The 15,095-nt window shown below is 39.8% G+C and overlaps 1 protein-coding gene and 1 non-coding gene across 2 annotated transcripts in view; one reads left to right on the top strand and one right to left on the bottom strand.

Moving 5' to 3' along the window:
• The first annotated feature begins 2,262 nt into the window (after positions 1 to 2,262).
• LOC129037748 (small nucleolar RNA U13) lies at positions 2,263 to 2,361 on the top strand. Its single transcript, XR_008502974.1, has one exon. It is a non-coding gene; the product is annotated as a small nucleolar RNA U13 (small nucleolar RNA).
• A 331-nt stretch (positions 2,362 to 2,692) lies between these two features.
• Positions 2,693 to 15,095, bottom strand: part of SNX24 (sorting nexin 24) — a 172,467-nt gene continuing 160,064 nt past the window's right edge. The window contains exons 4-7 of the mRNA XM_054488348.2: positions 11,908 to 12,002; positions 10,472 to 10,504; positions 9,905 to 9,969; positions 2,693 to 4,211 (exon numbers count right to left, since the gene is read on the bottom strand). Coding sequence (XP_054344323.1) covers positions 4,144 to 4,211; positions 9,905 to 9,969; positions 10,472 to 10,504; positions 11,908 to 12,002 — 261 coding nt within the window. The 3' untranslated portion in view covers positions 2,693 to 4,143. The remainder of the gene's footprint in view (positions 4,212 to 9,904; positions 9,970 to 10,471; positions 10,505 to 11,907; positions 12,003 to 15,095) is intronic.

Raw genomic sequence — 15,095 nt, 5'->3', positions numbered from 1 at the left:
CATTATACAAATAGCTGTTTGAGTCCCTGCTTTCTTCTTTTAGGTATATATCCAGAAGTGGAAGTGCTGAATCACATAGCAATTCAATGCTTAATTTTTTGAAGAAGTTATACCATTTCCCACAGAGGCTGCAACCATTTCACACTTCCACCAGCAACGTACAGTTACAAGGGTTCTAATTTCTCCACCTCCTCACCAACACTCGTTATTTTCTGCTTTGATAGTAGCCATCCTCACAGGTGTGCTAGAATTCTTCTTGACGCAGCACTTCAAGCAGCCATTGTCAATCGATCAAAGTTGACAAACGAGATGAAAGCCATTTGTTATTTCAAAAGTGTGATCATATTTCTCTAAACTGATTAAGAAAGCTCAACTTCTTTTCAATGGGAACTTATAACTGTAACTGTAGGATTTACCAGGTATTGATGGCCATGGTGTTACTGGGGTTGTTCACATGGCTGATTGTAATGGGGGCTGTAACAAGGACACCAGGAGAAAGGACAGGAGGGCTGCCAATATGCAGAATGAGTAGGCAGAGATGAGGCCTGAGAGGCACTGCATAAGGTAGCATCGAAGACAGTCCAGGCAAAACACCAAGTCCAGGAACCAGGCAGGACAAATGATGTCCCTACATCCTGACTTAAGTGGTAATGGGATTTTTTTTTTTTCCTTTTCTTTCCTCTGGTTTCCTCTCTCTGTCCTTTACTTCTCTATTGCCTGTGAATCCATGGTTTGAATGATTAAAGTTTTTGATATTTCCCCAAGTGCAGGGTTCCAAGCATGACTCGGAATACTATTAACACTGTGGTCCATGTGAATGACACTGCTTGGACTTGTGCAATGCACAACCTGTAGAGCAATATGGGCCAGGCATGCCTAGTGAAATCCAAAAGTAAAATGGCTATCAATATGGTACTGGTCACACAAATTATAGAAGATCCATACAGCTTTTTTTTAAAAAAGAGGATAGCACTTTATATACTGATACAGAAAGATTGCCAAGATGTTGTTAAATAAAAACAACTAGAAAGCAATGGGTATTGCATGCTACCATTTTTGTAAAAGAGGGGAAATTAAATATATGTACACTACACATACAATATCTGCTTGCATGTAGATGAAATATTACTCAAAGTAGACACATTAAGTACAGACACATTAAGTACTCCCTTCTGTGGGACAGGAATTCGGTATTAGGAGATGAGATGGGAGACAAATTTATTTTTTATCTATAGTTTTCTATATATTTTTTTAAATTTTCAACCATGGAAATGATGGAAATATGTTCTGGCTGGGCATGGTGGCTCACGCCTGTAATCCCAGCACTTTGGGAGGCCAAGGTGGTTGGATCACAAGGTCAGGAGTTCAAGACCAGCCTGGCCAAGATGGTGAAACACCGTCTCTACTAAAAATACAAAAATCAGCCAGGCGTGGTGGCATGCACCTGTAATCCCAGCTGCTCAGGAGACTGAGGCAGAGAATTGCTTGAATCCGGGAGGCGGAAGTTGCAGTGAGTCAAGACTGTACCACTGCACTCCAGCCTAGGCCACTGCACTCCAGCCTGGGCGACAGAGCAAGACTCTGTCTTCAAAAAAAAAAAAAAAAAAAAAGTTCCATCATCTTTCCCATGTGCATTCCTGAGCTGTAGAAGGCTAACAGCTTCTTTCCAGACTCCCTGCACCTGGGATGGAGAATAAGGTTCTACAAACTGGATGTGCGTTGAAGGGAGCTATGGAGTGGGAGGTGGGAGTGGGCGAATACCATCCTCCTGCCACTTTGGGCTGTGGTTGCTGGCAAGCAAGGCCACGGGTGTTGATAGGCAATTGTGATGCAGGCCCAGTCACCAGCTTCCTGGGTGCTGCTATGAGGCCGCACCTCATAGAGAGATCGCCATTATATTTCCTGGGAGCTCCATATCTCATGGAGATAACAGGTCCTTTTTGATCCTACTTGCTGATCCCTGGATTGCAGCTCTCATGCTGTTTACCTCAAGGGCTTCACTCACAGCCCCCTAAGTCCCTATATTCCTGCTTACAGCACAGGCTGTAGCTCCCCAGGCAGGTCAGTGCTAGAAGTTGCTAGGGCATTCTGGAATTTGTTCTTGGACACCTACCAGGAATGCACTCCTCTCACCCTTCCAACAGATTCTGTAAGCATTCAATTTTCAGCATTATAGCCTTTTCTGCTTAAAAGACCTACACTGGTTTCTAGTTCCTTCAATAACCCTGACAGAATTACACATTAAAAATTTAAATAGATATGATCCTTGTGTAGTGCATAAGTGTGACGACTGGGTTTTCCCACTCTTGTGAGGTGTGCCTCCTGCAAATCTTATGATGTCTGCATATGACTTGTCTGACATGGGAAATAAAATTTACATAAATATAAAAAGTGAAAGTCATCACTAAGAAAAACTTAATTCTCAGAAAAGATTTCTTGGGCAGTGTACCACTATAGATACTTGGTCTTTTCAAAAAAATTCTTATTATCTTGGTAAATCATCAAATATTTAATGAACATCTACTGACTTAATAGATGAGGTAATTTATTATAATAATTTATCTTATCATATTAGAAATAAACATCTATGTGAATGTATGAGAGGTTTTGTGTGTGCACATATGTGTGTGTGTGTGTAAACAGATACAAACTACGTTTCCAATGAAATCTTAGGAGAAGACAAACTCAAATATTTCCTTGTTCTTTGTTTTTATTTAACTCCAAATAGCTAATAACATAAAAACATTTTTAAAAAATCTCCAATACCAGACTATTATTTTTGGTTGACAACATTTGATTATTTAGTTCTTGCTTGTTTCCAACATGTAGTAACAGAATCTATCATAATATCTTTAAAAGTTTGCAGCAGGCTTAAAACCTGAATATTTAGATCCTAATCAAAAACCATGATGTAGTTATTAGTTTTGATTTTAAATACTTTGTCCCCACAGAACTTATTAAAACGAATAACCATAAATAGGCTAGCTATTAATTAGATCTCAATGAAATGCCCACATACAGCACATACATATAGGTAGTATATATGCTTTTATCCTTTACTACTGAAAGTATGATGTACAGTGGAGTTATATCATAAACACATTTAACTTACATTAACTCAACAAATGAGGTCAGTGAAAAGGAAGCCATAAGGAAAATAACATGAAATCCTGTGGCGATCCCACCTATGATGACTGCACACCCTTGAGTAAACCCAGGTGGGTGCTGTCCATCCGCTGGGTGGGTGCTTCACTCCTTGTCAGTTCACATCTGCCACTAGCGGGGCAAGCATCTTGCAGGGCTGATTCTAGTGTTAAAAGGTATGTGCTTTTTTTTTTTACAAAATGGCCCCTAAACAAACACCAACTTCACTTGGTCCTCAAACAAAGAAACAGTCTTTTTTTCCAACATAGGAGGAAAAGCTACTTGTTGTGGATGTACAGGTTTCCAACATGGCACCCTTCTAAAGGGCTTTCAAGGATCATCCTAATAGCCCATTTTACCTATGTACTGACCTTGGAAGCTAACCCCTGAGTATGATGCAACTCCACTCTAATGTAAATTAAAATGCCATGATCTTAAAAATGCCATAATATTGTCAGTATAATTTAATTTCCAGTTTAGTTCCATCTTCACATTCAGCAGTGTGTGTCTGTGGCCGTCTCCTGGTGCCAGCATTTCAGAATGTACTATCACTGGCTGAGAAAAATCTCATGGTGAGAAGAGTAGTGTGTCGTAAGATTTGAACAAAAAAGCTACCAAAGTTGATCAGTCTCAGTATGATTCAGGATATGATTTTCAATTAGCAAACGGTGTGACTGAAGCAGAGAGTGGCTTTGTTTTGCTACACCCAGTGCTCCCAGGAATCTCCTGTGGCCTCCTTTTCATGGGTTTCTACGCCGGCAGCTACACTCTACTTCTTAAACACTTGGCCTTAGCCTGACCACCGCCCCGGTTCAGTTTCTATTTTTAAGAGCACCATTCTAATGGAAATGTCCCTGCCCTGAATTAAGCTGGGACTGTGCACTTTACCACTAGCTAGAGCTGTTATATATCATAGCGTTTAGGTTAATTTGGTAGGTATTGATTTCCTTGACTGTGACTTCGAAACTTGCTTCTGCTTCTTTTAGCCATGTAGGATTTCTACCTGGGCTGTAGATGAGGGTAAAATATCCCATGGAGGACTCCTTCAATAACCACATTTGGAAAATCTGGAAAAAAAGAAAAACTGCTTTTCTTAGGTGAAACAAAATATAATTGCATTCTGTAGAATGGAACAAGGCAATGCTTACGGTAAACACAGGAATCTGCATCGCCAGGCATTTGCCTGGTTGAGGATGTGCTATCAGTCATGCTGCTTCAGCCTAAAGCCACTTGAGTGCACCACCAGGCGCGGCAGGAATGTGCGGCCAGATTTGTAGCTTATTGATTTAAGGGATGTTCTAACGGTTAATGCTGCTAGGCCTCAGCTCTTTATCTGAATGTTTTCTCACAAGGAAGATGGATTACACTGGCAATTCAATTTCTAACAAAATCTCAATATACTTGAAGGAATTCCAAGATTTCTACCGGGAATACCTCACTGCAGTTTTTCCATTGTGGTTTACAGTGCATTTAGTCCAAGTTGTCTTGAGTCTACTTGTTCTATTAGACTAGCTTCGAAACAGAGCAGTAAGATGGGGGTCTGTTTTCCTAATTTAAAAGGGCAAATTTCCAACAGAAGCCATCCTGCCAAACTTGAAAACACAGCTCCATTATTATAGGAGATAGAAAGGGAGGCCAGGGGTGCAGAGTATGTCATACCACATTCCAGTCATTAGAGTAGGTAAAATGTGAATGGATTACTTGAATGGGAACCAATCTATCTCATGGTTCAGAAGTTTAATTTTTAAACTTTAATCTGTACATAATGATATCCAGGAACTATCCTAAAGCTGAGCACTTTAAATAAATATCGTCATTATGTAAGAAAATAAAAGTAGTCCAATATTTTAAGAAAAAAAAATGTGCATCTAACCTCTATTGTCTACTGTGTAAATAAAATAATTTACTAGGGGATTGGGCCTCATCAGAGGAGGCAGAAAGGCTCTCAGAGGCTAGGGGTAGGCAGAGGGAGCTAGCCAGGTGGAAATTCTGTGGCCAGAGGGAGCCTGGAGGGTTCAGAGACCTAAACGAAGGCCAACATAGTGAGAAAAGTGGAAATGAGGAGGCTGGAGGGCACGGGGTGCCCCATCACACCTGGGAAGAATGGATAGGAATTCGGGCTTTATCTGAAACTCAATGGGAAGCTATTGGGGGAGTTTAAGCAGAGTGGGACAGAGTTGAATTGTGTTTTGAAAAAGATGATTCTGGCTGCCAACTGGAGAATGGACTGGAGCAAGTTCAAAGCAGACACAAGATCAGTTTGGAGACTACTGCAGTAGTTCAAGAGGGCAATGGTGGCAGCCCAAACGAGGTTGAGGATGGAGAACCATGGAGGAATTCTAGAGAAATGAAGGACGGGACCAAGTGACAGGTTAGATGTGGCTAGTGAGGGAAGGGGTGAAGTCAAGGATGCCTCTTGGGTTTCTGGCTTGCATAATCAGATGGTGGTGGGAGAAGACCCAGAATAGGAGTAAAACAGAAGATCATCAACTCGGTCTGGAACTTGTGTTTGAGGCACCCGTGAGACTTGCCAAAGGGGAAGTCAAGTAAGTGATAGAATATGGTGACAAGTTTACCTCAACAAATATTTATTGAGAGGACTCTGTTTCCTGGATCGGCCACTTAATACCTGTGTGACCTTAGGTGAGTTATTAAACATCTCTGTCTCTCTCTTTCCTCAACTGTGAAATGGATTTCATAATAGTATCTACCTTATAGGCTGTTGTAAAAATTGGGAGACAAGCGAATGAACACACAAAATACGTCTTAGAAAATCTCTAATACATGAGTATCCAGTTATTTCTGGTTGATGACACTTGATTTTTTTAGTGCATGCCTTTCCCCAACATGAAGTAACGGTTTTTCATGAAATATATCTTTGAAAGCTTGTGATAGGCCTTACACATGTATATTTAGAGCCCAATAAAAAACAATAATTTAGCTAAGTTAATTTTAATTCTAAATGTATTTCTCTCACATAGAAGGGTATTAAAATCAATTACCATAAATAGAGCTGTTAATTTTCTAAAAGATACTCAAACAGGACATATTACATGACGGTGGCAGACATGCCTTTATTCTTTACCACTCACAATACAGAAGTCGATTTGAAGGTCAGTGAAATTACATCGTAAGTATATTTAGCTTAAAAGGATTCAGCTAAATAAGTTAAGCAAAAAAGACATAAAGGAAAATAACATTACATACTGTGGGTAACTCTACCGCGCTGGTAATATGTCAAGCAGTGACAAGAACAGGGCAAGGAGAAAAATATAGCAGGGCATGGGCTGAAGAGGGCCCAGAGACAGGGAAGTGAGGGAAGAATTTGAGTGATGGTGCCATTTGGGTGATGACTTGCAGGAAGGAACAAAGCAGCCCACTGGGAGGGTGTCCGGGAGAAGGGCATTCCTGGCAGAGGGAACAGCAAGTGCTAAGGCTCTGTATGTATGTTCACCAAGAGCTGAACATATGCTAGATGCTGGGGATTTAGAGGACAAAGCCAAAGAACAACAATAAGATAGTCTGTGACCATTACTATGAAGGAAGCAAATAGGGTTCTCTGACAAAAAGTGAATGGGATGGAGGTGTTTTAAAGCAAGGTCCACCAACTAGCGATCAGAAATAACATAATCAGGGTTTTGGGTTGTTTTCTCATCTGTTCCACTCTACTTTAAACTGTGGATTTTGGCTTCATCATATGCATGATTTACTACAATGTCCATTATTGCCAGCATTGCTCAGTAAACTGTCCTTGCCTTTGATTCTCATTGAGAGGTGATGAGAAGGAAGGTGATGTAGGGCAGGTTTTGTTGTTATTTTTGTTGGTTTTCGCTTATTTAATGAACATGTATTGTGAATGGGTGGAGGGGCTCGTGGAGAGGGAGAATCAGCACAGGCTCTCTGAAGCCGTGGCATTCAATGTGAGCCCTGGAAGATGAGAGGCAGCCGGCTATGGATGGAGAAAAGAAGGCTCAAGGTGGAGGAAACAGCACACCTGAGGCCCAGAAAGAATTCCAGGGTGGCTAGGGCAAAGTATATGAGGAGGTCCAGTAGGAACATGAGCCTGGGGCAGGCCACAGAGGGCCTTGCAAACAAACCACAGCTAAGAGTCTGGAGCTCCCAGGAGAGAGCTGAGATGGAGATACAATATTGTGACTCAGGTGTACACATGTGGTAGGCAGGCCACACACAAGGAGATTATCTGAAAGAAAGGGTAGTAAGAAGAGGAGAGGGTCTATGACAGCATTCTGGTCAGCTGCTAGAGAGTAGAAGGAAGTGGAAAAGCCAAGGGGAGACACTGTTTGAAGGAGGAGAAACAGATCAACATGTCTAAAGTACATGAGAGGCCAAGGAAGATGAGGACTGAAAAATATCCATGGGCTTCAGCCACACTGAAAACACTGGGGACTTTGGCAAGAGTTGTTTTGAGTTTCCCAGGAAAATCAAAACAGAGACCAAAACGCAAATGCTTTTAAATCTGTTAAGACAGTACTCTCCTGATTTCTAATGTTAAAAGCTAAGGGATATTTGATTATTAGTATTTTATAAGAGGATAATGCTTAAATGTCAGATCTTTGAAGACAGACACTCCTCTGATTTTGTAGGGGACGGGGTCAGTACATCTGTGAAGAAATTTCCATATGCAATATCCTCTGGAATAATAACCCTAATATCTTACTAAGAGGCATCGTAACAAAAATGTGATGCAAGTAAAGTTTCTCTTTAAATTAAATGCTAAAGATTTGCAAGAATATATCATTAGTATAACACTTCTAAGATAACAAGAATCTGATTCATGAAACTGGATTGGTCAAAATTCCAAGAAAACAGATCTGGTGACTGGTCCTTCCATACTTCCCATCCCATCCATCAAACTTGTGATCCATTTATTCTCAAACAGCAGTTCCCTTATTTTGCAAGTCTTCATCCATATTACCATGCTACCAATGATACATACGTTTTACTCTTTCCAATTCAAGACATTTACCCCTGATGTTTCTTCCCAGAAAGTTCCTCCTGTTCTTCACTGTCCAAGCCAGGCATAGAGCACATGGTAGGCACTGCTCAATAAGCTGGATGAATTGGATTTAAAGGTCATAAAATATCTTCCCTCTTCTATCAAGTATCCTGGCTATTCTAGTCCACAGTAACCATTTCACTGTCTACACTTCTACAGAAATTTCAGTCAGATGCATGACATATTTGAGCATAAACAATACATGGAAAAAGTCCTTGTGGAGCCACTTTTCAAAGATAATAAGAATAATTTATAAAACATTATCTATTTAATCTATATTAGATTGCATTATGAATATTTGTTAAATGTGATATTTTAACATGACATCAACTAACATGTATATTTGTTAAACATAAGATGCAAATGTTACAGAGAGGAAGTTATTCTTCACTGCGAGGATCTTATAGGAAAAAGAACATGAGATCATATTCCTGTACAGCAAAGGCAGCTCACTCTGATCAGGGTGCTACTAGGAAGGGTCCCTCAACCCTTCCTAGGGAGGAGCAGGGCTGCGTCCTGGCCACCCTTCTTCAAACTGACAGCTAAGTGGGTGATCTAAGTACGTGTATCCTTGCTATAGAGAGCAGTTCCCTTTCTCCTGCTCATAAGGTTTTATTGTCAGAAACAGGAAGGGTTTCAATGGATTATTTATCTATTACTATTTAGTGACTCCCAGAAACAAGATTCACTATATGCAAAGAGCACAGAAGGAATATATAGGCAACAAGAGGTCCACCCATCAACCATTTGAGAGTGGACAAGTCAGGGACTTCCCTGGACCCCAATTTTCTCATTCAGCCAATGATAATACCTGCCCTGCTTAGTTCACAAGGTTGTTAAGGAAATTAAATGAGATAATGTATGCAAATGAGCTCATAAAGAGATGCATAACAGAACACTTTGAGAGGGACTCTGATGAATTTAAATTTCTTTGCACAGAGAAAAGACTCAGTCGAAAATATTGATTACAATTATACTTAGATCAATTAATTGTATTTAAAATATGCAGCTTTTAAAAATATATAGTTGGCCATCAAAGATGCTGCAATGTATATACACATAGTTTTGGGGAAAAGGCTTTTTTATTTTTATTTTTATTTTTTTTTGAGATGGAGTCTCGCTCTGTTGTCCAGGCTGGAATGCAGTGGCGCAATCTCGGCTCACTGCAAGCTCCGCCTCCTGAGTTCACGCCATTCTCCTGCCTCAGCTTCCCGAGTGGCTGGGACTACAGGTGCCCGCCACCACGCCTGGCTAATTTTTTGTATTTTTAGTAGAGACGGGGTTTCACCGTGTTAGCCAGGATGGTCTCGATCTCCTGACCTCATGATCCACCCGCCTTGGCCTCCCAAAGTGTTGGGATTACAGGTGTGAGCCACCGTGCCTGGCCGGGAAGAGGCATTTTTAAAAAGGCCTAGAGCCTTGAATTTGAACCCTGGCATCTGGACAAAAACAAGCAGAGGCCAAAATGACATGATCAGAAAAATTAAGGACCATAAATACCTTTCTTCCTTATTACTCTAATTCAAAATAGTCTGGTAAGAGAGAAAGAAAAATTACATTTCCTCCTGAAAGGCCGGCCCCAATTAAAATTCTAAGTGTCGCTTATACCAAGAGCACTGGTTTATTGGCAGATTATTAAGCCCTGGACCAATGTCACTCTTTTAGACCTGTATTAAAAATGTGGTTTATGTGGTGCAGGGTCAGATCAGTAAAGAGCTGTTAGCAGATGACAGGTTTGATTACCGCTGGCTGCAGGCAAGATGTATGGATCCCTGAGGAACAGCAGCACAGGCTGGTGGGACAGTTTGCTGGAAAGGTCAAGAACAGGCATGTCAGCATCAGGGGACGATGGTAAACAGAAAACACTACAAACTAGCTTTGAGGGGATCAAACTGCTGTGCGGGGACATCTCAAGGTTTATGTTCTAACAGTGTGGGTGAATAATAGCACGCAGAGTGAGAGTGAACAAATGGGCACTGCTCTCATCTTCTAAACATTTCTTTGTGGAATTTGAAGCAGATATACAATCTATACAATAAATCATTGCTGAAACGTGCTTTCCTAAAAATCTCGTAATACGATTGTTGATAAAACATTCTGATTACTTGCATGAAACAATGTAGGGCTCTTATTCCTCCACTCTTAATTCTAACTTGTTACTCCTGTAATTCCCTATCAAATATTTATAATCTTAAAACCAATTTCCAAACAAAGGTTCTTAAGAAAAACATAACTTGAAACACATCATGGGTGATTAAACACTTAGCAAAACCATAATCCTATTCCTGGCTGATGAGGATTAGTCCTTACCTTGACTCTTCAGACTCTGTTTCATCAAAAGATCTAAAAGTTTTGAAAAAGGAAAAAAACAAAAAAAAACACATACGTTGAGTCAATGTTTATGCCAACAAAGGAAAAAATACCCAATATTATTAGATGACTGAATTGGGAGATATTTTTTAAAAGAGCTGTGAGTTTCCACTGAGCCACAGCATGGCTATGCCCCATTCTAAGGAATCTGAAGACTGGAATATTCTTTGATTTCCCTTAAGATTACTTAAAAATCCTCAGGTTTTATTACTACTTTTGGGCTTGTATAATGGAGAAAACATTTCACTCACTGCCATTGCTAATGTCTATTCTAAAAAATATATAAACATATATGAAGCCTAACCTGCCTGTAAACACATACAAGTTGGAACAGAACACACTGACAACACAGTATTTGCCAAGTGTATAATTTTTGTTATGTAATAAGTGGAAAGTGGCTCTGAGTAAACAGTGCTCATGAGGAGCTGTGACAGGTGTTTGCAGCCCCGTCATCCAGCAGATGGCTGGGGTTTAACATGACTTTGGGTGTGGCCTGCTTGATTTTCTTGTAGTTAAGTGTGGTTCCTTCAGGCAGTGAGAAAATGGGTAAACCCCTCTCCTGCATGGATTTTCAGAGAGTTTGTGATGATTTATTTCCCTGTAAATGGATACAGTATGCCATGGATGTTCCTGAAGGCCTTTTGAGGCTAGCTCAGCCCACGTCATGTGCTGTTGCTGGTCCAGTGGCTTATTTCAGAGTTAATTCTTCGGGAGAACTTTTCCTAATTGCTGATGATATCAAACCTCTGGGTCCTTGGGTTTAGGACCAATGGGTTTAGACCAATAGATAGGGATTAGGATTTGTAGTCCTGCCACTGGAAGTTCCTGAGAGAGGCAGCTGGACAGTAGAGGAAGAGGACTCGCCTTGGAAGGCCTCGGTTCTGCAAGCTACAAGGCAAGAGATCTTGGGAAAGTCACTAAATTCCTGTGTCTCTGTTTACTCAACTACAAAATGAGAGGAGTTGGATCAAATCATCTCTAAGATCATTCATAACTTTAAAATTATATGAATATGTGTACCACCAGGATATGAATTTTGCTCGAGTTTCCACTAATAAATAAGCCCATAACAAGTTATCTAGATTCATAATTCCCATCAAGTAACATCATTCTATGTAACAGTGTAATTGAAAAGATTGCTTCCTTGAGTCTAAACATGGATTACCGAACCATGGCCACTTGGCCGCAAGATGGCCATGAGGACTTCAGAGGAATTCTTTTAACCAAAAGCAGGGGGCGAGCGAGTGCTGTAGCAAGCCAAAAGAGTGGGCGCGGCCAGCGGGCTACTCGGGCATCACTCTGGGCTATTTGTTAGATCAACTGGTCATTGAAGAGTAATTTAAAATACACATCCAATATGCAAACATGATTCTTACCCACAACTTTCTGCCTTTGGTAGAGAGGGCAAGTGTCGCACATTTAGGAAATCAAGAAACAGTTTGGGAAGTTCTTCATTTTCTAAAATGACAGCCTGTGAAAGCAGAAAACAGAATTAGAAACTGAAGTGAAGTTTGCTAGGCGATCAATCAAATGAACTATTTCAAAAAGTCATAACCGTCCATCAAAGTTCTTACCAGCAACATTCCTCACAGTCAAGATGAGGAGTGGTCTCTGTTTTGCCCACCAGGAATTCAGGCTGACACACATGCTAAGGAGTGCCGGCAAATCCTGCAGTTTATCTGTTCTTTCATTCAACTGGCATTTATAGAGCACCTACTACACTAGATGCTGACTAGGGGACAAGACAGTGGGGAGCCAGGTAGAAATGGTTCTTGCCTTCATGGAGATTCTAATCCAGAGTGAATATTTCAAAACCTGGCAACATCAATAATACTGTTAAGATATGTATATCAAATTTTCCTTACTGAGTGATAAAGTGGTCTGATATACATTATCTATACGTGTGTGTGTGTGTGTGTGTGTGTGTATCTCCCCACAGGAGACCACTACTATTTAGGAAATACGATAAATTATTTTTTAACTGGAAGATTTAGTCAAGAACCCTCAACTATCACCTGTTTTGGCATTAGAATCAACTGACATTTATTGCCATTTGGACAGCTCCACTTAAAGGGTCAGTAACAACTTTACTGCTAAGTGTAAATCAGCGTACACGCTAAAAAAAAATCTAGAGTTCTTCCATTTAGTGAGCTCTGCTACATAGCTGGCATAATGGCATAACCATGTCAGTACTCAGAGATCCAGATTATGCAATGTCAAGGAGAAATCTGACAAAGAAGTATGTATCTTCATAACTATGTATTTTTAAAGTCTACCAGAATATGTGAACTGAATATAAGTTTGCCACTTCCCCCTCCCCCTCTTCCAAAAGACCACAGGAGAAAAGCATCAAAGGTTTTATCATAATCTGTGACTTCAATACAACTATTCTTAAGGGTCATTTTTCATAACTTACCGTGGGTAAATTTTGTCCAATAAGTACATGTTGTTTAAAGAACTATGAGAATCAGTGGTGAAATATCATTCACACAACTGATCAGGAATACTGCGTAAGGGTGGTGCATAAGATACATAACAAGTAACAAAAGTGAGGTGAAATTATGTACCTTGTAGATACATAGTTCTGTATCACATCTTGTTCTTAGCCATGGTTCACATACTGAGTGGCCCCAATTTCTCATCAGGTTTTGTAATACTGTTACCCAGTTCGGGTCATACAAATGGAGTGGGTAACTATACAGGTTGCCAGTCCTCCTAGGCTGCCCTCTGTCCCACACTAGAGCAGAGCCCTCCTGGTGTTCAGTCCCTGGAGAGGGGTCATCTAAAGAGCCACCTCCACTGGGGGCTGCTACTGTTCTTTACACAGCTCACCGTTCCCATGGAAGCTTAAGGAATAAAAGAGAAAAGAAAAAATTGGGGTGTTATACTTTATTCATTAAATAATAATTTACTGGGCATCTATTATGTTAGGCACTGGGACATGATGATAAATCTTACAGGTCCAGTGGAGCATGGGCTGAAGAAAGCTAGCAATGAACAAGTAAACACACACACTAAACAACAACTTAAACTTGCCTTGGAATATAGTGAGATAGAATCGAAATAGCGTATCACTCTCTAAGCGTTTTCCCATCTACCAATGCATTCATCCGTCCATCCCTCTGTCCCTCTCTCCATCCATGTGTGTGTATGTGTTTACTTTCTCCTGGTTATAAAAATAGAAAAGTAAAAAGTTCAGAAAATAAAGAGAAAAAAAAACCTCCTTTGTCCAGAGGCATAATTTCATTACTATTTCAATTAAATTTCCTTAAATCATTTCACTTTCATCTCAGTTTTTACCTATTCAAGGAAATTTTTTTGGTGCCCAGAGGTCATTATTTCAGTGCCTGTAACTCAAAAAGTTCTAGGAATCATCACACATATAAAAACTCCGAGGTATTTTGGCTGTGACACGTTTCAATGATTTTTTTTTTCTAGATATCTGTTTAAGAGGATGATACAATACTTATTTGAATAATAAAGCCTAATGTTGTAACACATGCAGACCTGTTCCCCCAGGCAATAGTTTTAATTATCTGTACAAGTGGTAGCTTTCAGATTTAAAAAAAGAGGGGAGGGTATAACATTCTTATCTCCACCCCCACCTTCTTAAAATAAATTAAATCAATAACAAGTGTGGGACACTTTTAATGACCTGAACTACTTAATTTCCAGGATCTTTAGACATGTCATCCATCACTGCAGTATGGAGGAAGACATCTCTTGAGTGTTCAGGGGGTTACTTAGGTTTTATTAATGCAAGATTTAGGGAATTTTAACAAGGTGAATTGTTTATTTGCCTTGACAGATCGGCTTACAATGCACTGGCTACATCTACAGCATGATCATTAATGACAAAAGACAGGCAAAAAGCTGTTTACACTGCAACACAGGGATGGGAATTAATCCTGCTCAGCCTCCTCAAACAGAGTTCTCCAAACAGATGATCACATTGCTTTACGTAAGATATACTGGCAAAAGCAATACAGAAAACTCCAGAAATCTGCGTGAATTTACTTTGCTAAATTTTCACCGAATATTCTCAAATAATATTTTCCATAAAACAATGACCAATATGTACTTTGGGATTTATAGTTTTAGAGAAGGCAGCATTGAGAGTTAGTTAAGCATTTAGTTATGTGGGCAGGAATATTTCCTAAGCTCTGTTTTAAAAGCTTGGGAGAAAAGAACTAATACTTCAGAGATAAAGTAAAATATAGAAGAATTTACCTAATGTAATATATTATGTACAAATGACTGTCATCAATTGGTACAGAGATACAAAAGAGGAATTAAATCTTTTTGTTCATACACACATGATCTTATTCATGAGAAACTGAACAGTAAGGCTGGACCTCACAAGTGTTCCATTTACAACTTCTTCAGTTTCTTGAAAGGCTTTTGCTCTGAAGGAACAGACCCTTCTTGAAGCTGTACCCTGGGTCATCCTATAGAATAAATATGTCAGTTTGGTTTAAATCTCTCAACTTTGCTCAACAATAAACTCCTAAGTTTTAAAAAATCAAATTTTTGAATATCAAATCCTATCTCCCTATTGTTTTAG

This window comes from Pongo pygmaeus, chromosome 4, assembly GCF_028885625.2.
Source record: "Pongo pygmaeus isolate AG05252 chromosome 4, NHGRI_mPonPyg2-v2.0_pri, whole genome shotgun sequence".
NCBI classification, from domain to species: domain Eukaryota; kingdom Metazoa; phylum Chordata; class Mammalia; order Primates; family Hominidae; genus Pongo; species Pongo pygmaeus.
Note: the sequence above shows the minus strand (reverse complement) of the source record. Positions and strands in the feature narration are given on the sequence as shown.